General features: G+C 41.6%; 1 protein-coding gene across 6 annotated transcripts in view; it reads left to right on the plus strand.

Moving 5' to 3' along the window:
* CHLSN (cholesin) overlaps positions 1 to 22,937 on the plus strand; it is a 141,327-nt gene that overhangs the window by 106,545 nt on the left and 11,845 nt on the right. For all 6 annotated transcript variants that reach the window (XM_083474832.1, XM_083474828.1, XM_083474830.1 and 3 more), the window contains one exon: positions 4,269 to 4,456. In XM_083474832.1, coding sequence (XP_083330958.1) covers positions 4,269 to 4,456 — 188 coding nt within the window. The remainder of the gene's footprint in view (positions 1 to 4,268; positions 4,457 to 22,937) is intronic.

Here is a 22,937-nt window from a genome sequence, read left to right on the forward strand (position 1 = left end):
TGAGACAACAGTGTGATGCAACAGCAAAAAAGGAAATGTTATTCTAAGTGACATCAACAGTAGTGTCCAGATCAAAGGAAGTCATAGTACCCCTCTATTCTGCCTTGGTCAGACCATACCTGGAATACTGTATCCATTCTTGGCACCACAGTTTAAGAAGAATGTTGACAAGCTGGAACGTGTGCAGAGGAGGGCAACCAAGCTGATCAAGGGTCTGGAAACTAAGTCTTATGAGGAAAGGTTGAAGGGGCTGGGTATGTTTAGCCTGAAAAAGAGGAAACTGAGAGGAGATAGGATAGCCATCTTCAAATATCTAAAGGGCTATCACATGGAAGATGGAGTAAGTTTGTTTTCTCTTGCTCTGTAGGCTAGGATTCAAACCAATGGCTTCAAGTTACAAGAAAGGTGATTCTGACAAAACATCAGGAAAAACTAGTAAGAGCTGTTTGACAGTGGATTGGTTTCCCTTGGGAGGTTCTGGACTCTCCTTTCTTGGAGGTTTTACGTCAGAGGTTGGATGGCCATTTGTCATGGATGCTGTGGCTGAGATTCCTGCATTGCAGTAGTTGGACTAGATGATCCTTCCAACTCTATGATTCTATTAAGTATTTTGTCAATTTAATCCCACAATTGGATTAAATTATTAACAGGGAGCAGGCATATTTGCTGGATATCAAATATTTTGGAGGTCTAAATCCCTAATTTTAGCGTGATTAGCACCCATTATTATCAAAGCCTCAGGTGAAAAGCCCAATGCATATATCTTGTTCCAAAGCAGCTTTCATTGATGCGAAGCATAGTTGGCCAAAAGAATGTACAACTGCATTACAGTATAATCAAATCGAAAGGTTCAGGGTAATGAGCGCAAGAGCTCACTGGTTGAAATCCAACTTACAAATAAAAAGCTGAAGCCCCAACTCATTTAAGAACGCCAAGAATAGACCAGAGGATGAGTGCCTGCATGGCATCCACATATGGCCCAGCATCTTTAATCCAGATTGCAGCTCCAATCAGCAACCGGATAACAGAGTTAGCCTTTAAAAAATCTAGAGCTCAGTGTTTGTGGAAACCACTGTTAGTGTAACAGTGGACAATTGCTAAAGTAAAATAGCACTTTTAAAAGAGTGAACAGAAGTGGAGAAAACACACACCCTTGATATACTCTTCTTGTAGTTGAAATTGGATCAGAGAGGTTCTCACTTGTCCACAGTGAACCTACATTTCAGTTTGACTAGACTTTTTCCAAATTCAAAACAAAGGCCTCTTGTGAATAGACAGGGCCTCCAGCTTTACACATAACAAATTCCTTGGAACTAAATCAAAAGCACAGAAAGGTTGACGCCTCCCCCACTTTGATTGGAGTACTCTGCTGCATGATGGTACAAAAAGAAACAGTGATCTACAACTATATGGCTTGGTCTGGAGCCAATTTATTCATCTCCAAGACTTTCAACTTCTTACTTCCATATCTCTCCCCTCACCCAATAGACACTACAATTGCCTTATGATATATGGGGAGCACAGCTCATCTTAACACACAACGTGTAAAATGATGCTAAAAGGGGCACCTGTCGACTCAAATTCTCTTTTAGTACAGATGGAGGAATACTATCAAGCCCGGATGCCTTATTCAATTCATGCTGTGAAGTTAAATCATGGACATGATGTTACATTTGTGTCGGAACCTGCAAGTGTGTCTACTTCACACATGAACCCTAAAACATGCTTCCTAGAGAGGTGAGGCCTTTTGTGTGAGACAGTCACATGCTTCTCTGAAAATTTGTCACACCACAGTATCACTGGACACACAAGCGACACATACGGTTATTGCAAGAAAGTAACAACGAAATTAATCCTAAATTGATAAATGCAGTACAGCATGTACAGTGAGATGAGGTGGGAGTTGGAGGCACACCGTTATGGTGTTTCCACTCGTACCTAAAGGTTGATTTCAGAAAGCAGCATTCAAAGATGTCTGCTCAACATTTGTGCTGCAGGGTCCTGTAAGCTTTCAGTTCTCCTCCCATGCTTTTTAACATCTCTGTGAAACCTCAGGGTAGGGTCATTAGAAGATTTATAGTGATGTGCAGTGAATGTGCTGGTGGCACTTGTCCCTGTTTTTCATTGTCAGCTGAGTGAGGTGAGGTGATCCAGGTGCTTAGAACTGATAATGAGCTGAATGAAGGTTGATTCCTAACAGCATGGAGGTATTGACAGGTGGTTCCATGCTTTTAATGCTTTAGGTATGTGTATTTGCTCTTTGCATTGCTGAATTTTATTGTTTTTGCTTGTGATATAATTATTCTAAATAGAGAAACAAAATTGATAAGAAGCAAATATCACTTAAATCACAGTAGGATTTAATTCTGAGAAAACATGCTGCTAGCTTTCTGCTGTTATGACCAAAGCAAGCCTATCTGTCTGTTTTTATTTTAGTTCTAATTTTATGTCTAATGTATGTAAGCTATATGTATGTATGAGATGAAATCTTCCTTGGGCACCACTAAACTGATGTGGGTAACCCAAGTAAAAATGTTTTTAATTTGTAAATGAATATTTAATTTTATTTATCTAGGGCATGTATGTCCAATGTGTTGACCACGATTGACTCGGGGATCACTTGAGAATTTTGGTCCATCATGGCCGCTTCAAGCACCCCGCTCGGCCACCGGCTTTGCCCAACGCCCAGTCAGCTGGCCAGCCCAGACAGGCGCAAGGCACCTGCTTCCGCCCCCTACAAGCTGCAACCCTGAGCAGGCAGGCAAAAATGAGATGTGCGGGCTCTGCATGGGCTGCAGCTGCGGAGGTGCCCGGTCAGCTGGCCAGCCAGGAAATGGAGCCGAGGGAAGGGAAGCGCGCGAGAGAGAGACCATGACGTTTCTCCTCGCTCTCCCCCCTCCCGCCAGTTCCCATGGAAAGAAAACCCTCTCCCTCCTAGTTCTGCATGGATGCTGAGATTTCCCCACCTTTCCAGCTCCAGCCTATCTGCATTTATTTAAAAGTAAGCCGCTGCGGCCCCTTCCCACGTCACTTTTTTATCTGGTAAAGGGGGAAGTGGACATTTTGGGGCGTGTTGGCTTCCCATGTGCACCAGCGGCCCTGTCTGTGAAGGGGCTGGTGTGGGGGTAATAATTTGTTATTATTGTATAATCATAATTTATTATTTATACCCCGCCCATCTGGCTGGGTTTCCCCAGCTAATTATAATATGTTTAAGTTGAAGAATGACCATGGGAGAGTGTGGTGGGTCACTGCCAGTTTTTTATATTGGATGGTGGGTTGCAACCTGTTGGATGTTGGACGTACCTCACCTAGGGAGTTTTCAGAATTCATTTTGCAGAGGTGCTAGTTGCGGCAAAAGCCACAAAGAGTATTGTGTTAAAGACTAAAAGGTTTATTATGGCATAAGTTCTCTCTCACTTTCATGAAAGCAAAATGCTGTCACGGGAAGGAATGGAAACCACAGTGAAGATAATGTAGGGGAATAGGTGGGGTTTTGCAAATGAAAGCTTGTTCAGTTCTCAGTGGCTGTCACAGTGTGCTGGTTATGATTGAACTCTGCCTTGGACTATTGTCTCTCTTTTATTTGTGTTATAATTTTAATGTGGAAGGCAGTACAATCAAACCTCAGTTGTTGAATGTAATTCGTTCCGGAAGCCCGTTCTGATTGGCTGCAGGAGCTTCTTGCACTCAAGAGGAAGCCGCATCAGATGTTCTGCTTTCGAAAAACATTTGAAACCCGGAACACCCAAAACACAGAACACCCAAAATAACAGTTTTGAGTGTTCAGGAGCCAAAACATTCCCAAACGGAAGCGTTTGGGTACCGAGGTTTGTCTATATAAATAAGTTTTTCATAAATAATTAAAATTCAGTTTGATGGAATGAAGTAGGTGGGCTGTGGAGTGAGCAAAACTCACCCCTTACTCCAGGAGCAGGAAGCTTGTTTGTTTTACTCACCTCAGTGGTGTCTCTATATGCACCCCTTTTCTTTTCTCCCATATAAGTGAATGACTCCTTTTCATTCTGCACACAGGAGCATTGCTGTATGAGGTAAAGATGTCTCCTGACTGTGGGTGGCTCTGCCTCCATTGACAAGATGGCAACAAATATGTATCTGTGTGCTGTTCATAAAGAGATACCATACAGCCTCCCCTGATGTTTCTCCAGCATTTAGACCCTCCCCTCACATGCACCCTGCCTATCAACATAGAAACTGGGACATTTTCTAATAAACAGTAGATTGAGTATTGTACTTTTGTTATTCAGGAAAAGAAACCGGAGGAGGATACAGATGAAGAACTTTCTCCAGAGGAAAAGAGGACGTTGGAAAGAAAGCTGAAGAAAGAGCGCAAGAAGGAAGAAAAGAGATTAATGCGAGAAAAAGGGATCGTAGTTAAGAAAGTAGAACCTAAGAAACCATCACCATCAGAGTTGGCACTAAACTATTTAACTAGGTAAGTTCAATAGCTTTGAAGATTCCTCAAGAGTTGTTGGCTTCCATCTGTCTCAGAAGACAATGGAGTGTGCCTTTGGGGTAAATGTTCAGAATACGTCATCTGTTTTGAACTTGCTACCAAATTTTATTCCTGAAGCACCAAGTGGAGGCAAATTCCAGTTATTTCAATGAAACTTGTTTCCAGGAAGTTTAGAATTAGGTTTAAATGGTGATAACTTCAACAGGTTGGTTAAAGTACAAGTTCTTAGAGTTAAGGTTAATATTGGGAGACCTACTTCAGTTGGTGTGGGACTGATGCAAGCCAGGCTTTCTGACAATCCTTTCAACAAGAGCATATAAAATCTATGCATAGTGATACAAAATGAATGATTGGGTTACAAATTGTCTCCTTATGCTCTCCTAAATGGCTTTCTTTCTTTCTTAACTCGGTGGCCCCATATGCATATGCACAATATCACAAACTCCTTGCAGTTTCAAAAGCAGCATCCCATGTGGCATTATGAGGAGTGGGACTTGCGTTATAGAAAAGCAAATTTAAATCCCTCATGGGCTCATGGAACTGGTTCTGTGTTTGGATCCCGGCCTATTTACTCCTCCCAAATTCCTGGTTTATTTTGTATAGTTGTCTCCCACTCTCAAGCTGGCATTTGTAGGATGCACAGGTAGCCTCTCATCCAGGTACTGACCAACCACAGATCTGCTTAGTTTCAACATGGTTGTTGTAGCACATACATGGTCTGAAATTAAGTGGGAACCCTTGTTCAGCAAGTACTGCAGGGAAGTTGAGTGCTGACATTTCCCTTAACCACAGTTAATGCAGAAGAGGCAATTCACTCGCAAGAGGGAATGAGAATGGGAAGGGGTACGGTGTAAATCTGGAGGCTGGCTCTGTTTCTGAATAGTACTTAGGAGGAAGGCAACGTCATGTCTGCACTGATCCCATAACAAGGTGACATAAAGCAGGCGAAACCAATTATATTCAGGCCAGACGTCCTCCTGCAAAAGTGGACAACACTATTTGTGCCTTGAATCCCAGAAGAGGTTTGCAAGTGAAGAAAAAGAGAGAGATCAGAAACCCTAAACCAGACCTTTAGAAACACATATCAAAGCAGCAATAAACCAAAAAGGTTGCAGCACACACTCTGAACATTCACACAACCTTTGTGCAGTTAGTTATTTTGTATTTAATAAGATGATTAAATGGAGATAAGTCATTGTTTTTCCAAATAGAGATAAGTCATTGTTTTCCCATATGCACTGAAATTGCATGAAGTGTCTTAAAGTCATGCAGCTTTAATGATTCGAGGCAAAGTATTACATAACATTTGGTTGATAGAAAAGAACTAAAAGGGTTGTACATTTTAGAAAGTTTGGTGAAGAACAAAGCCTTATATTTGAATACCAGGGTTTTATAATTATATGCCAGGGTAAGTGAGTGGTTCCAGACTTCAAATAATGATTTACTGTAATTAGATATTGGGCCGGGGTGGGGGGGACAAACTTAAAATTCCAGTAGGGGATAAAAGGGAGAGGGGGTGGTTAAAAGTAAAAAGCTTCCATAACAGGCTACAGCCAATTACAGGACCCAGATAAACACAAAGGTGGTGTTTATTTTTTCCCAACAGCAACCCAGTTTCCACTCTAAAATCCAGAAGACTAGCATGTTACAGAATATAGGTTACCACTTGAAATAGCTCCAGTATCTGATCTCCAGCAGTACTTGGGACTAAAACACACAGGCAGGCTAAATGGTTGCTTATAACTTTTTAGTGTGGAGGGAGGAAATTAATTGCCTTCCAAGCCGGGGGAACATGTGTTTTTTGTGACATAACCCTCATAATGGAGTGATAGCCAAATGACAGCAATATTCTCAATATGGAGCATAGCTGGGATTCTTCACCATTGTTGCTAGCAGGAGTAAGTTGCTCACATCTCACTACAGTGAAGCAGTGTGCTCAACATTCAAGCCTGGTAGACCTTCATCTTGGTATTGGTCATTATCATCACATTCTCCTATGCTGTACTGGAGAAAACACAGCCCTGTTCCACACTGCTCTTTATAGGGAAGGCATCCAAGTATGAGCTGTCATAGTGGAAGGTGCTACACATGTTCTTGTGGAAGGACAACCATCTTGTGGAGCTTAGGTGGGCATTCTTCCATATTGAGTAATGAAGTGTCCTTTTCGGTTGACAATGTCAAAGACCTTTGTCAGGTCTTTGGAGGTGATGTACAAGGGGCGACTCTGCTCTCAGCATTTCTCCTGCAGCTGACGCAGTGTCAATATCAAGTTGACTGTTGACCTCTGAGCTTTAAACCGGCTTTGTGACTCAGGATAAACCCTGTCAGTGAGTAATTTGTTGAGAACTACATGGGCGAAGACTTTCCCCACACTACTCAGCAGGGAGATTTTTCGGTAGCTGTTGCAGTCATAGTGGTCACCTTTGTTCTTGTAGAGGGCCGGAATGCTGGAGTCGTACTTGTCTTGTGGCATGGATCCTGTTTCCCAGCATTGCAAGGGAAGGCCATGGAGGTGCATCATGAGGGGGGAGTTGAGGCTGGCTTTCAGCACTTCACTTGAGATTCCGTCCTGTCCTGGGGCTTTATCACATGCCTGATAGTTAAGGAAGGGAGAGATATCCAGCTCTTCCAAAGACAGACAGAGTCTGGATGCTGTCAACTGCTGTGTCTGCAATCATGTTTTTCTGCAAGTGCTGTTCTTGATAGTGCTCATCTGCTTGCTGCAGTCTGTGATGATCTCTCCAGACAAGGTTTTCAGTGGTACGGTTTTCCTGACTATTGGTCCAAAGGCTTTCTTCATACCTTCATACATTTTGCAAGTGAGTTGAATGCTCTGACACAGCTTTAGCCAGTAATCATTGGCATACCATCTGGCAATCCTCTGGGCCTCACTCCTTGCCTTTCTCAGTGCAGACTTTAAACAGGAAATCACTCATAACATAATGGGATAGTCATTACAAATTTCCATGGTTGAAGGAAACACCTTAAAGTGACTTCCGATGCTAATAACACCTTGTAATTGAAGGAGTGTGAATACCTGCAGTATAAAGAGCAGATTAATGAAAGAACTTAGTCATGCATGACTATTTAGATGAGAATCCACCTAACTTTTCAGATGCCATGTCAAGCAGCAGCTTTCCACAAAGAAAGCCAACTGGAACCTGTGTTTTGGTATAACTAATGCTAAAAGGGTGGTGTATAATTTTAATAATAAACAATAAATAAAATAAAATAAAATAAAATGATGAATTAAGTTGCGTAGTGTGGTGTTTGTTTGTTCCTGGTATTGTTCACGATTACTTGTGTTTAGTTATTAAGCAGAAATATCTGGCATTGCTTTCTATTGGCACCATAATCTTTGTGTTGTTGAGCTACACTCTCTTTAAGTCAGTTACAGATAGGTAGCCGTGTTGGTCTGCCATAGTTAAAAAATAAAAAAATCCTTCCAGTAGCACCTTAAAGACCAACTAAGTTAGTTCTTGGTATGAGCTTTCGTGTGCATGCACACTTCTTCAGTTCTTCAAGCTCATACCAAGAACTAACTTAGTTGGTTTTTAAGGTGCTACTGGAAGGATTTTTTTATTTTTTAACCATGGCAGACCAACACGGCTACCTATCTGTAACTGGAACTATGGAAGGCACCACATTGAGCCGCATGAAATGGAAGTCCATCAGTGTGTATCTGAAGAAGTGTGCATGCACACGAAAGCTCATGCCAAGAACTAACTTAGTTGGTCTTTAAGGTGCTACTGGAAGGAATTTTCTCTTTAAGTCAGTTGAGCTTTTGGAAGGGCTGAAGTTGAAGAAAAAAATCAGCCTCAAAATTTTGAAAAGCTTCTCAAGTTATTTGGTTATCTACATTTATCTTGTTTTTCCCCCCCGAGAGGAGAAGATGGTAGACTTCTAAGAACTGATCCAGCTAAGACTTCCTTATTTGGGGGGTGTATTTTCAGGAATGAGAAGACTGATAATTCTGCTTTTGATGTAGAAGAAAACAGGAAATACTGAGATAACATTCTTAACAAGGAAGTAAAAAAAGAAGGGTTCGCCCACAATTTCCCAAATGTTCTGTTTACTGTTTTATTTGGGCTGATTGTTCTGGATAGATCCTTATGACAAGCATGTTTAGATGTTTTTGCATCAACAGCAAAGATAAAAGTGAGTGGGTGGGAATTGCAAATGTTAGTCAGCACATGGTACCTTATCTAGAAATGGTCACTTCTGACCTGGGCCATGTAAACAACTCTCCAGTATCTGAAAGAACCAGCAGAGGGCATAATTAAGTTTTCTCCGGCTCCCTAATGAAATGAGAATATGTTTGTCCCTTAGTATGCTTTGGCCAAAATGCTCATAACAGGAAAATACTCTCAAAAGCTTCTGGTGCATTTTATTTAAATATTTCTTATTATTCCTCTTCAGAAAGTGATTCCTGGGTGGTATACAACTGAACTGAAAAAATATACTGTACCATGAATTGCCTATACAACACACCATAGAAAAAAGAGCAAGCCATTTGAAAATCCTGAGTTAACTTTGCTTTTTTAAAAGTTTTAACCTGGAGTCTAAAAATAGTATTGGATGCCTCCTTAGGCTTTCACCGTGCCCTGCTACTAATTTTAAACCTTTTTTAAAAAATCACATTTTCAAAATAATTGTTACATGCTTCCAGTGTTTATGAAAAATCCCTACAGATGTCTGAATAGAATTCACTTTAGGTAAAGATGGTGAAAGGTGTGGAAGTGTGAATTGCAGCAAACATGTACCTAAATGACCTCCTTCGCAGCTTTGTGTGTTCTAGAGAGGTTCCTGTCTGTGTGTCACATTTAGCAAGTTCTCTTGTTTCCTGGGGGACGCGGGTGGTGCTGTGGTCTAAAGCACAGAGCCTAGGGCTTGCCGATCAGAAGGTCGGCGGTTCGAATTCCCGCAACGGGGTGAGTTCCCGTTGCTTGGTCCCAGCTCCTGCCAATGTAGCAGTTCAAAACCATGAAGTGCAAGTAGATAAATAGGTACCACTCCGGCGGGAAGGTAAATGGTGTTTCTGTGTGCTGCTCTGGTTCACCAGAAGTGGCTTAGTCATGCTGGCCACATGACCTGGAAGCTGTACGCTGGCTCCCTCGGAGAATATAGCGAGATGAGCGCTGCAACCCCAGAGTCATCTGCGACTGGACCTAACGGTCAGGGGTCCCTTTACCTTTACCCTTTACCCTGTTTCCTGGAGATATATATATCCACTGTTTTCTCTGGGTGTGATGTCATACTTGTAGTGATCAAATGAGGCGTAATGGGGGGGGCGGGTAGGTGGGTGAGCTGCCCATGTTGCTGTTTTAAGCATTCACACAGTAGATCAGCAATAGTTTGCTCTGTCTCCTAAATCAGGGTGGTCCAACACATGGCCCAAGGGCCGCATGTGGCCTTCAAGGCCTTTTGAGGTGGCCTTCAGGAACATTTGATGCCCCACAACAGCCCTTTCACTGCCTTCCCAAAGCAGGGTAAGAATAGCATTGGGCTTTGGGCAGGAGTCACAAGGCTCTGACAGGGTTCTAGAGTTCGCCTTCCTCCTTCCCAAAGCCTAGTTAATGCTTTCCCAGCTTTGGGAAGGAGGTAGCAGGGTTCTAGGACCCTACCAGAGTCTCGCGCCTCCGTGCCAAAGCCTAGTGCCAACATCAAATTATGACTTCACTATCCCCTCCACCATGCAGCAAGGCAGTGTGCAGCCCATGGGTTAATGTTGAAGGACTCCTGCAGGCCACTTGGTAAGAAAGTCTGTCCTAAATGGATTTCCTGGTGTAAATCATCATAGCACTATAAATCACTAGGAAGTCCCCATTTCAAATCTCCCTGTAGACATCAGGTCAGTAGGCAGACTTAGGCAAATTGCTCACTCAGCCTCCACTGCTGATAAGCAATATGAGAATAATTGTACCTTGTAGGGTGGTTGTTAGCTTCATTGAGCTAGTATTATCTCAAATGCTTTGGATGTTCCACAGCACTATATAAACTGTAAATATTACTGTCATATTTTGGACTTTTCCATGGGAATGGGGTTGCAGTCTGGACAAGCCACCTATGATCTCCAGGCCCTAGTAAAGTGTACTCTCTCCCTGTGAGTCCTCATGTCCACCACACCACTGTGTTGCCCCTGACTGGTTAGTCTACTTTGGGGCTCTATTAAAAAACAAAGTAGATTCCAGATGTCTAAAGTCTTCCCACTCTCGGATCAGACAGGAGGGCAGTGAAACCAAATCTGGTTTGCCAGTGCTTATTATTTATTTTTCTTTGTTTCCTGCCTCTTGCATGAGAAACTCAAACCTTCTTAGGACCTAAGTGTGTTGGTTGGTTGGCATACCAACATTGTCGGAAGACGATGTTTGGCTGTACTTTGCAAAGGAAACAAGTCAACAAGGTAGAGTTGGAAAACCAATTTCTTCTCAGGGGGAGCAGCAGGCTCCTATAGCTGAGGACATTTCTCTCTCCCCACTGCGGAGGGGGAAATGCTTTCAACTAACTTTAAAGAGACAATTATATATGGTAATTAAGGAGGAATTATGTGTGGTGATAGAGGTGGGGTGCCTTCCAAAAAGGTTATTTAAAGTGACTTGAAAGAGGTGCTTATATGGCAGCAGCTTCAGTTATCCTATAATAATGTCTAGGAATGCCATGTCTTTTAAACAGGTATTTGATCAAATTGTCCCAGTCAGATAGCAAAATTCAGTAGGATTACCTTGTATTCCCTGCCAAGTAGGTGGAGAATTTGCAGTCTCTAATATACAGGCAGCAACCATTTTGCGAGGGTTCCTGGCCCCAGTACAAGTTGGTGGAGTGCATATAAGTTTGGTCCCCCATTCCACCCCTGTTCTGCCTTCTTCAATTGGCCTAAAATGGTTGCCGCCTGTATTGTAACTTTGCAGTGACCAGTTAAATTTATATCAGGCAGATACCAATACAAAATCTTTACTGTATCTGTTGAAATCAGCACTACTTCAGAAGGCCAACCAGGTCTTGGCTGTAGCACAGTGAAGGACAAACAGAAGCTTGACTAGTTTGACTATCTGAATCCAAATCTAAGCATAAAAATGCCACAACTGAAGCTTAAATGTTTGTTGATTAATCCGATAAATTATTAAAAACAGCAGACCAGTCTACAGATTTAAGATTATAAATACCACACACAGAAATACCTAACTACAAATGCCTTGCATTGTTTTAGGAGAGAGTCATTCCTCCGAATGAGAAGGGAAACTTTTTTCTCATGCAAATATATGCAGTTTTCATTAATTAATCATCTAGAACGAATATGATTTATTAAGATTTCCTTATTTGAGTGACAGCCCTAGTAACAAATGATTTTTTCAGGGTGGGGTTGGGGAGGTTGCCACAGCTGACCTGGTTTCTCAGATCCCAGAAAAATTTACTTTGTGGCACAGAAACACAACACTCTTTCCTTCCTCTGCCCCTTACTAGCAGGAAATATGAATACATATTTGTGAGTGTATTATACAGTGGTGCCTCGCAAGACGAAATTAATTCGTTCCGCGAGTTTTGTCGTCTTGTGATTTTTTTCGTCTTGCGAAGTCCGGTGTCGGGAAAGTTTTGGAAAAGCTTCAAAAATCACCAAAGTCTTTAACAACCTCAAAAAAGGCTACCACACCGTGTTCTATGAGTTGCTCCTCGAAGTCAAGTCGCAACTGTATTAACGGTGTTAAGAAAAAGGAAACAAACTTGCAAGACGTTTCCGTCTTGCGAAGCAAGCCCATAGGGAAAATCGTCTTGCGAAGCAACTCAAAAAACCAAAAACCCTTTCGTCTAGCAAGTTTTTTGTCTTGCGAGGCATTCGTCTTGCGAGGTACCACTGTAGTTCTTTTAAATAGTGTGTTGTTTCATATTTTATTGAATGCTTTGTAAAGTCTGGATTGAGCTTTTAAAAATTTTCCCTGTCCTAGATCCATCACAGCTATCATGCTGCCTTGAATTATTGTTGTTTGCCTGCTTGAGTCATGGAAATTTATCTCATGTTGTTTGGTTACATTTATATAATGCATCATATTTTAAAACATGTCAACAGTTTATATGACCGGACAAGAGGCCCATGCTGAGAAAAATCTGGACTTAATTATGTAAAGCTAACTGAGTCTCAGCAGGTGTGTCTAACAATATACTTCTATCAAAATTTTGGGCCCCTGTGGGACTGCTTTCTCTGCCTCTGAGAACATAATTTTTTTGGTTCTACTGACCTTTCTCAACTCAAGTTCGTCAGTGAGGAGCTTCTTGTAAAAGATGTCAGTTTATTACACTTGAATCTATCAACATTTTCTTTAATACTTGTTTCAAGAAAACTTATGTTCTAGTCTAAGAAGTTAGGATAAACTAGTGTTTTCCTACCTAAGAAGTTAGTAATCTGTAAATCCTAATATCCAATTTCAGTATATTTTGTCTCAAGTTCACTGTAAAATAATTTTGTGTACTGGTGGTTTACTTTTACAAAACAGATTAGCAAACCACATTTAAGTAGTACAATACAGTGAACAGTAAAGCTGTATCTGAATCAACCCTAACACTCCTATGAAGGGAGGAACTGGAGAAGTAGACACGCTTTATAAAATCTAGTCAGTAATTTTGGACAAAACTTCCTTTCACTTGGTATCACCACTGGATTATTGAAATAAATCATTCTTGTAAAGAAACAAAACAAAGCTAAGGGTCCTGATTACCAATAGCTGGATGGATTCGCCTTACACAGATTATTTACTGAGCCTGAACCTTTCTGATGAGGGAGAGCCATTGATCAGCCTAAGTGGGCAGATTCACACTGAGGTCCAGCGCCAAGGGCCTTCTGGCTGTTCCCTCACTGCGAGAAACAAAGTTACAGGGAACCAGGCAGAGGGCCTTCTCGGTAGTGGCGCCCGCCCTGTGGAACCCCCTCCCATCAGATGTCAAGGAAATAAACAACTATCTGACTTTTAGAAGACATCTGAAGGCAGCCCTGTTTAGGGAAGTTTTTAATGTCTGATGTTTTAATGTATTTTTAATATTTTATTGGAGGCCGCCCAGAGTGGCTGGGGAAATCCAGCCAAACGGGCAGGGTATAAATAAAATTATTATTAATTATTATTATTATTATATCTGAGAAGTTGGAGACTCGCCTCATGTGCATAGAGTGGTGGGTTGCTTTTGAAAGAAAAATAGTCAAAGGGTGTAGTCCGCTTGAAAGTTCTCCCACAGAGTAGTGTTCTTGCACACACCCCATTCATTTAAATGGTACTTGTAGAAGTTATCTTCAAAAATTCCACTATGTGCTCCTAAAGTAGCTCTTTGATTGTGCTTAAGTAGTATCTCATTTTTAAAATAACCAGAAAAATAAGAAACGAATCTTTCTTTATATTTGTTACCAGATTTGTTTCCCATTTTCTGATATCCAATTAATATGGGGCCACAGGAAATTAAATTAGCAAACTGAGTGCATGTTTAACTGTTGGAGATGCTGAGTTATTTATTGTCTGCAACCTTGTTCTCCTGCCATCGTGTCTGCATACAGCAAAGCTGTCACAATATTTATGCAGTTTTTTCGGTTCGGACACACTCTTTGGGGTTGCAGCATACAATAGTGAATGGTATGAATAATAATAATAATAATGCCTTAGGTCTCTGCATGAAAAATACCTGCTGCTTGCAGAGTCAGCTGGTGTTGTTTCTGTTGCTAATAGGAGGGGCCTAAGGCCAAAGTACAAGAGGGTATGTGTTTTGCAAAACACCATCAAGACTTGGATCTAAAAAAATCATTTACTTGGGTTAAGTCAGTAAGGCTAGTAATGCCAGGGTTAAGGACATTGTCCTACATTTCATTTCTTTTTCCATATTCCCAGTGCTATTTTCTAGAAAAAGAGATGCTGAAGCTCACCGTCCGGGAAAACCTGGACTTATTTTTTTGTCCGGAAACTCACTTTTGGTAATATGGCAACCCTATGTGCCACTGTTGCCCAGCTATGATTAGTAGTAGGAACACTGGAGCCACTAAGACCATTAGAGAGTGCATTAAATTTTGAGCTAGGTAATCTTACCTTTGGTTAAATAATAAAAAAGGAAATTCGTTTTACCGTTTGCACTGTGAGTTTCTGTTTGAAGATGCTGCTGAAGGACATTCTTGATAGGGATGATGCCACCTACAGGAAGGACCAGGCAGAGTCCTCTGAAGCCTTTTGCCTCCTCTCAAGGGGAGAGGCTAAGCCACCCCACCCTGCAGACCCACTGTTGAACAACCCCTTGACCCCTAAACTTGAGAGTGGAGCAACAGCCTTCTAGCTACAGAACTAGCAATTCATGCACAGCATGTTCTTTCCCGGAGATCATCTGGGGTGGGGGAAGGGACTGAAGGCTTTATTGCACAAGGGTGTAATTAACAGCCTGTTGGTGAGGAACAAACTGCACATCTCCCTAGTGCACCTTCTTTCCCAGAGAACTGATGACTTTATTTGTAGATCACCTTGCGACCTTCCTTAGGATATAAATATGCTGCAGGCCATATTAGAAATGAGCAGGAGAGAGAAGCAAATAGGAACAGATTAAGAGCAGGTGCTAGTTCTGTATGTCCATTTAAAAAAAAAATACTTCCACAGGGTTGGGACTTTTAAGCAAAACTATATTGGAACCTTAGCATGTTCTGAGATAATTGTGCATGAATAAAAAAAAACAGGTCTTACTCAGAGCTCGTTTCTAGCCCTACTCCTCAAATGCTCTTCCTCCTTGAAGGCACCTGTGGCTGTTAGGGAGAAGGCACAATCTTGCTACATTTGCTCTCCTGTAGTAAAAGAGGAATTCTGAGTGAAGATGGTGATGTGCAATGTTTTATTTTGAATAGTTCTAAGGTCAGTTGCAACATACTGGCATGGTGGATCTGTTGTCTTGGTTTAATTATTTACTTGTGTTTTATCTTGTATTTTATTCTGAGAACTGCCCTGGGATCTCTTGATGAAGAGCTATATATAAATTTAATAAATAATATATGTTTAGTTTTACATTTAGTTTAAGTGGTCTGGTTCCATTTGAATGGCAGTAATGGCTGTATAGCACACAGAGTAACCCTCTATGCACTAGCTGGGGAAAAAATCAGGAAAAAATATTGAAATAAAATCGCTATAAATAGTAGTAGTGATTTGGAGGTTTAATTTGAAATCAAGCTGGATTTGAATTTGTTGGTGTTTCTAGTAACCTCCCTCTTACCTCATGGCTGTTGGTTCATATTATGGGTGTATGATCTGTATTGCTTTATTGGTACTTTTGCTGCAGGTTTGTCATTGCCTTTGGCTAGAAGAATAAACTTATATTGAAAAGGAATTGTAGTAGAAGAGGTTCTGAGGATGTCTGAAAAGTGACTACATGTTGCTTTGTTAGACATTTCAAAATTAACTTACCTTACTAGGACTTCATTTTTTTAAAAATACAATAATCTGGTATTTCCTCCCCCCGCTTCAGTCTGGTCCATGAGTTTATCTAATCATAAACATTCTCCGATAAAATATAACAGCTGTAAAACTGAATTAATATTGAAGCTAGCCATCCTGCTGTGAGCACTTCCTCCAGCACATAAAAGTACGTAACAGGTGTTAAATATCTGAGTACAAAGCTCATATTTCTCTGCCTGAATCCTTCCTGCAAAATAGCAGTTTAATTTGCAAATTTAATTCCAACAAAATACTTTCCTTCTTAATGATTCTCATTTCCAGCAAAATAAAATGTTGTGTAAGTGAATTTTCTTAGCAATTCATTAAACTTCAGGATATGTAGTAATTATGTTAGTTTAATTGACATTTGCACTATGCACAATGCAAGAAGCTCTGAAACTGTTAAGCATACTTGATGTGAATTTTCTGTGTCTCTGAACAGTTCTTTACTAAACTTGAAAATGTCGCAAAAGGGAAATGAATCAGCATCTGGCTAAATCTAGAAACTGACCTTCAGTTTGAGTGTTCACACACTTAACATAGTCAGGGACACTTAACAAATGGCCATTTCGTATTTGCATCAGACTTCTCTTCCCCTTCATACAAACATCTCCATCACATCTACTTATCTGTATGCAAATTTTCTTTTTATATGGAGGTACATTCCATCTATGAGTGTCATACTGCAGTCTTGACACTAGTTTATCTCACCTGTTATTAGTGAGAAATAGGGCAGAATCTCACTGTCCTGTGCTATAGCATAACCACATGAAATACTGAACTTTGATTACTGGAGGGATAGCTCAGTTGGTAGAGCATGAGACTCTTAATCTCAGGGTTGTGGGTTAGAGCCCCACATTGGGTTAAAGATTCCTGCACTGCAGGGGTTTGGGCTAGAACAGGGGTCAGCAACCTTTTTCAGCCATGGGCCGGTCCACCGTCCTTCAGACCATGTGGTGGGCCGGACTATATTTTGGGGAAAAATATGAACGAATTCCTATGCCCCACAAATAACCCAGAGATGCATTTTAAATAAAAGCACACATTCTATTCATGTAAAAACACTAGGCAGGCCCCACAAATAACCCAGAAATGCATTTTAAATAAAAGGACACATTCTACTCATGTAAAAACACGCTGATTCCCGAACCATCCGGCGATTGGGCCGCATCCGGGCCCCAGGCCTTAGGTTGCCTACCCCTGGACTAGAATAATCCTTGTGGTCCCTTCCAACTCTACAAGTCTGTGATTTCTTTCTTTCTTTCTTTCTTTCTTTCTTTCTTTCTTTCTTTCTTTCTTCCAGAGGAGGGTCAAACCACACTTCATGTGGGAATACTATAGCTATGATTCTTAACAGCTTTTTAATTTACAAATAGTAGCTGGAAAGACGTAGCCCTTATCCAAACTGGTGTGTTCCACATCAACTGCCCTTGGCAGATTTTTGTAATAGAAAAAGATACTGGGAGTTCCAGTTATAGAACACCCACATCACATGTGCTTTGACCCTAACTTGGGCAAGAATCCAAGGGGCTGGTTTAGATTGCCCAGTGGGATTTTTAAAAAAAACTTTAAAAATTTATAGTCTTTAAAGAACAGGCACCACTCTGACATATGGGGTCTATGTGTGAGTGTGTGCACGTGTGAGGAAGAGAGAGAGAGCTGTCCATTTAATAAATCAAATGTTGGTTAAGTATTTAAAAGAGTAATTTGTCCAGATAATAGAGAGCTCATAAACAAAAACATTAGCCCCACTGCCAAGATCCCAAAAAACAGTGTATCTCTCTTTCTGGATCTTTGCCCAAGTGTTCCTTTGCAGATACTGGTTCCAGCTGCATTTTCTCTGCATTCCAGTACATATTGTTATGTATTGTGACTTATTAAATAATGAGGGATCTCTGTCTTGCCACTGGTGCTTACATATTTCTCTGAGCTGCTCCAGTCATCGACCCTTTCCTCATGCCGACTTTCTGCAGGAAGTGTTTTTGTGGCACACAGGCTCAGTGTGTGGAGTGGTGTAAAACACTTTAAAACCATGGTGGCAAATCAAATGGGTAAAATAAAAATTTATCTGAAAAAATATTTGTTGACTTAGTGTGATTTACTAACATTTTCCTTGTTGAACAGTTTTATACTACGTCTTGTAAAGAATTAATAGCTCTGACTTACTCCTGGGGAACATGAAAGCTCTTCGTTTATGGCCCAGCCCTGTGAAATACGCTAGTCCATCCTTGTTCCAGTGAAGCATTTAAGCTTGTCAACCAAAGATAAAATTAAAATTTAAAACAGCTGAACATGATTATTAATCATTCAGCTCCAGGGAGTCATTAAAATTTCCCAACCTCTGAGTACAAATAATAGATTACATCTATAAATACATGAAGAATTTTCATACAATTATTACTTCTTCCATTTTTCATTAAAGGGGTGGTGCCAGAAAAGGTGTAGTTAGTTTTAGAAATGTAGATATCTTAGTACAAAGTGTTCCTTCTTTTTCTTCTGAGTTCATCTGCCACTGCCACAGGAACAAAGATGGGGGGGGGAATAAGATTTCTCTTTTCATTTTGGGAATATTTCTGTGTTTAAATTCTTTGATAAACTTTCAGGCTGCTTGAAAATTTCTTATGAATGTCTGCTGCATTACTTTCTTTGTACCTTAACATTTTGGAATTTGAGAAGTGAAGGAGCCTAGGCCAGGGAGCACACATACCATCAGCTCCTGAAAGAACCATCAAGGACCTGAAAGAGATGTTGAGGCAGTTCCTCTTCCACCATTCCTGGGGCTGCAACAGACCAGGGAGCACACATACTATTGGGTTTCAGTTGGCCTGAGAGAGCTCTGTCACTCTAAATTTGTGTTTGTGCGTGTTTCAAAATTCTAAATCACCTTGGGTGCCTTGGCAGAAAGGCAGTGCATAATTCCATTAAATAAACAATTGCAGGACCAGATCCGTATGTAGCATAAGCTCTATTGAATTCATGCCTGAGTTCCTTGTTTGTCCCATTTTGCTTGGGAAGTGAAAGAGAAATGCAAAATAGGTGAGCCATTGTGTTTTTGAACAATGTTTTGTCGATGCTGGAGTGCACCAAGTTTTGAGCGACTCATAACTTCCCATCAGTTGCCGTGGCTAAAAGTTGTTTTAAAAGTTGCCTCAAAAGCTAACAAGCCACATTCAGGGTTGCTGAAAATTAAAGATTGGTCTGGTCTGTACCATGGAAGGTGGCCTGCTAGTTATCCTGGTCCCGGTTGTTTGCACCTTTAAGATCTTTTCAGGAGACCCTGCTGTACCACAGGGATGTCCAACCGGTCAGCTGCGATCGACAGGTCGATCCTCGGGTGATAGCGGTAAATCGCGGGCTCATTTTCCTATGCAGGGGGGAAAGAGCATCCATGTGCATGCCACCCTGACCTGGCGAGCGTCTCTCATTGCTCAGCCACCAGCGCTGGCGCCCTGCTACACTGGTGTGTATGAAGCCCCTGCCAGCAGGTTGCATCAACTTCACTCCATCAGGAGGCTTCACGTGTCCCTGGGCGTGCTGGTCTACCCATGTGATCTGGCGTTGGTAGACGGTTCCTGGTGCCCGTCCTCCTCTTCCCCGCAACAGCCCTACCAAAGGCCTGCCTAAGTGCTGTATTGGAGGTGAGGTGAGAGCGGCGGGGTGTACAGTGGTACCTCTGGTTACATACTTAATTCGTTCTGGAGGTCCGTTCCTAACCTGAAACTGTTCTTAACCTGAAGCACCACTTTAGCTAATGGGGCTTCCTGCTGCCGCCGTGCCGCCAGAGCATGATTTCTGTTCTCATCCTGAAGCAAAGTTCTTAACCCGAGGTACTGTTTCTGGGTTAGCGGAGTCTGTAACCTGAAGCGTATGCAACCTGAGGTACCCCCCCCAAAAAAAGCTCAACAATTGTAGCCTGGCCCCCGAAAAGAAGCTCAACAGCCCCCCCCCCTTGGGTAGATCACTGCCGTTTTTTTATTCCGGGAGTAGATCACAGTCTCTTGGGAGTTGGACGTCTCTGCTGTACCACAACCAACAAATTATCACTTGGTGACAACACAGAAGCAGGCCTTCGTGTTGATACATTCAATCCTCTAGAACACCCTCTTTCAGATAATTTGTGAGGCAGAGACAGTAATGACCATTAAATGATACTTTAAAACTTTTATGTATACCCAAGTTTTCCTGCACTCTTAGTTTTTAATTTCTTTGTTTTATATATGGCTCAGTTTTATTTGTAAGAATCGGCTGCTTTTTGTTTTTATCTCATTTTTAGGAAATGTTATTTAAGATTGTGCTTTTATGTAAACTTCTTAGATATTTTTGTAAAGTGGTAATTTTTTTATAAATAAAGCAGCAGCAGCTGTCAGTACAAAAATATTATCATTTCTTTTCTGCATTCTTAAAGAATGCATGCTGCTTATCACCAAATAAGTTGTTAAAATTTGTCCTAACTCTCAGGATACAGAGCAGGTTAAAAGTTTAAAGCCACAAACACACTTGTATAGGGTAAGTTTTGTGGAGTCTGAGTAAACATGCTTGGGGTTTTGCTATAAATAAATAAGGGTCCTGCAGCAAATTTACCATCTTCCATATGAACTAGAGTTGATAATGACATTGTTAAAGTATTTCACTTGAATGCATTTCTGCAAAATTTGCCTTCATGAAGATGCAAGAACTGGGTGCTTTCTCTTTTTACCATTATAATCCCTAGTTTTCCCTTTGTCCATTATGGTGGAGGAAGGACTGACTAATAGAAGAATACACAGCGTAAAATTTTATTAGAAACATCTGTTCATTCATATTAGGCAGTTCCTGATTGCCAGTAAGTCTTAATCAGGGTGATGCACCTTCTAACAGCTACCCAGTTTCAAATCTCTTAAAATAGACCAAGCATGAGAGTAAACAGCACAAGTTCCTTACGAAATGTGCCTGGTTGTAATCTGGTCTTTGGCATCCTAGCAACGCCCAAAGTCATCTGAAGAGTTTCAGATCTCCAGTTGCTTTATAGCTCCTCTGTTCTTTTTACTCAGTTTCAACTTGAGTGGTGTTTTTTATGATACAGCAGAAACACTTCAGAAAGTTATCTTAATAATTTTGCTGTAATGTCATACTGATGGTGAGATACTCATATTATAATGCTACATTAGATCTTGTAAGGACAACATCAGACAACGTTAGATTATTAACGTTCTTCTGCTTGTTTCTGTTGGATCTTTGCTAGAGATTGTGTGTAGTCGTTTAGTCGTGTCTGACTCTTCGTGACCCCATGAACCAGAGCACGCCAGGCACTCCTGTCCTCCACTGCCTCCCGCAGTTTGGTCAGACTCATGTTTGTAGCTTCGCGAACACCGTCCAACCATCTCGTCCTCTGTCGTCCCCTTCTCCTTGTGCCCTCAATCTTTCCCAACATCAGGGTCTTTTCCAGGGAGTCTTCTCTTCTCATGAGGTGGCCAAAGTATTGGAGCCTCAGCTTCATGATCTGTCCTTCCAGTGAGCACTCAGGGCTGATTTCCTGAAGAATGGATACGTTTGATCTTTTTGCAGTCCATGGGACTCTCAAGAGTCTCCTCCAGCACCATAATTCAAAAGCATCAATTCTTCGGCGATCAGCCTTCTTTATGGTCCAGCTCTCACTTCCATACATCACTACTGGAAAGACCATGGCTTTAACTATACGGACCTTAGTACAACAATAGGTAAAGGTAAAGGTACCCCTGCCCGTACGGGCCAGTCATGTCCGACTCTAGGGTTGCGCGCTCATCTCGCTCAAGAGGCCGGGAGCCAGCGCTGTCAGGAGACACTTCCGGGTCACGTGGCCAGCGTGACTAAGCGGCATCTGGCGAGCCAGCACCAGCGCCGCACACGGAAACGCCGTTTACCTTCCCGCTATAAAGCGGTACCTATTTATCTACTTGCACTTTAGGGGTGCTTTCGAACTGCTAGGTGGGCAGGAGCAGGGACCGAGCAACGGGAGCTCACCCCATTGCGGGGATTCAAACCACCGACCTTGCGATCAGCAAGTCCTAGTACAACAATAGAATATATTAAAATTTATTAAGGTGTAAGTTCACTCTTGCTAGCCAACAGGGGAATGCCTAGCCAGTACATACTGTACAGTGGTACCTCCGGTTACGAACTTAATCTGTTTCGGAGGTCCATTTGTAACCCAAAACCGCGTGTAACATGAGGCGCGCTTTCACCAATGCCGCCTGCTGCGCTGCTGGCGTGTGACTTCCGCTCGCATCCTGAGGCAAAGTTTGCAACAAGGGGCATCTACTTCCAGGTTAGCAAAGCTCGTAACCCAAAGTGTTCGCAAGGAGTACAGTACGTAACACGAGTTTCCACTGTACATATAAGCCAAATTTCTCCTGTGACACTGCATTTTAGGGAACAATCTGTAATAGCATTTATATAGTGCTTTGGGGTGAGTGTTCAAAGCACTTTTCAAATATTATGTTGTCCTTTACAACAACCTTGTAAGCTAGGTCACTATTATCCCATATTCCAGTTGGGTGGGGGCAGGAAGAGCCAAGGCAGAAGGAGTGACTTGCCTTGGGATGCCTGTCATGGGACAGACTACAGACATGGGCTACTTCACATGTTACAAGCAGCTTCTAACCCGGGAGGGAGGCATTTTCATGTGTGACACCATTGCATGGGGTGAGCTATGTGTAGATTGCACATTAACACCTTCATAGAAGAACCTTTTGTGTGAGGATTTTGTGATGTGCAAAGTATTCCCTGTGCCTTTTTCTGTCGTCATCATTATCCAGCTGCATATTATATCCTACATACTGCTTAGACACTGCAAATTATTGTACAATGAAAAAAGCAAAAACTAACTTGCTTGTTTAAAAAGTCATCTTTTGAGGTTTCAAAGAGAAAATGGTGAAGTCGAATGAGGGGACACTACAGCACTTGGGACCTTCGAAGCTGTTCAGATACATAATATGTGACATGAGCAAATAGTTTGCTTTTGGGTGTTTTAATGAGAGCACTTTCCCCTCCCATATTCTTCCATGTTG

This window comes from Podarcis liolepis, assembly GCF_965112155.1.
Source record: "Podarcis liolepis genome assembly, chromosome: 14".
Classification (NCBI taxonomy): Eukaryota; Metazoa; Chordata; class Lepidosauria; order Squamata; family Lacertidae; genus Podarcis; species Podarcis liolepis.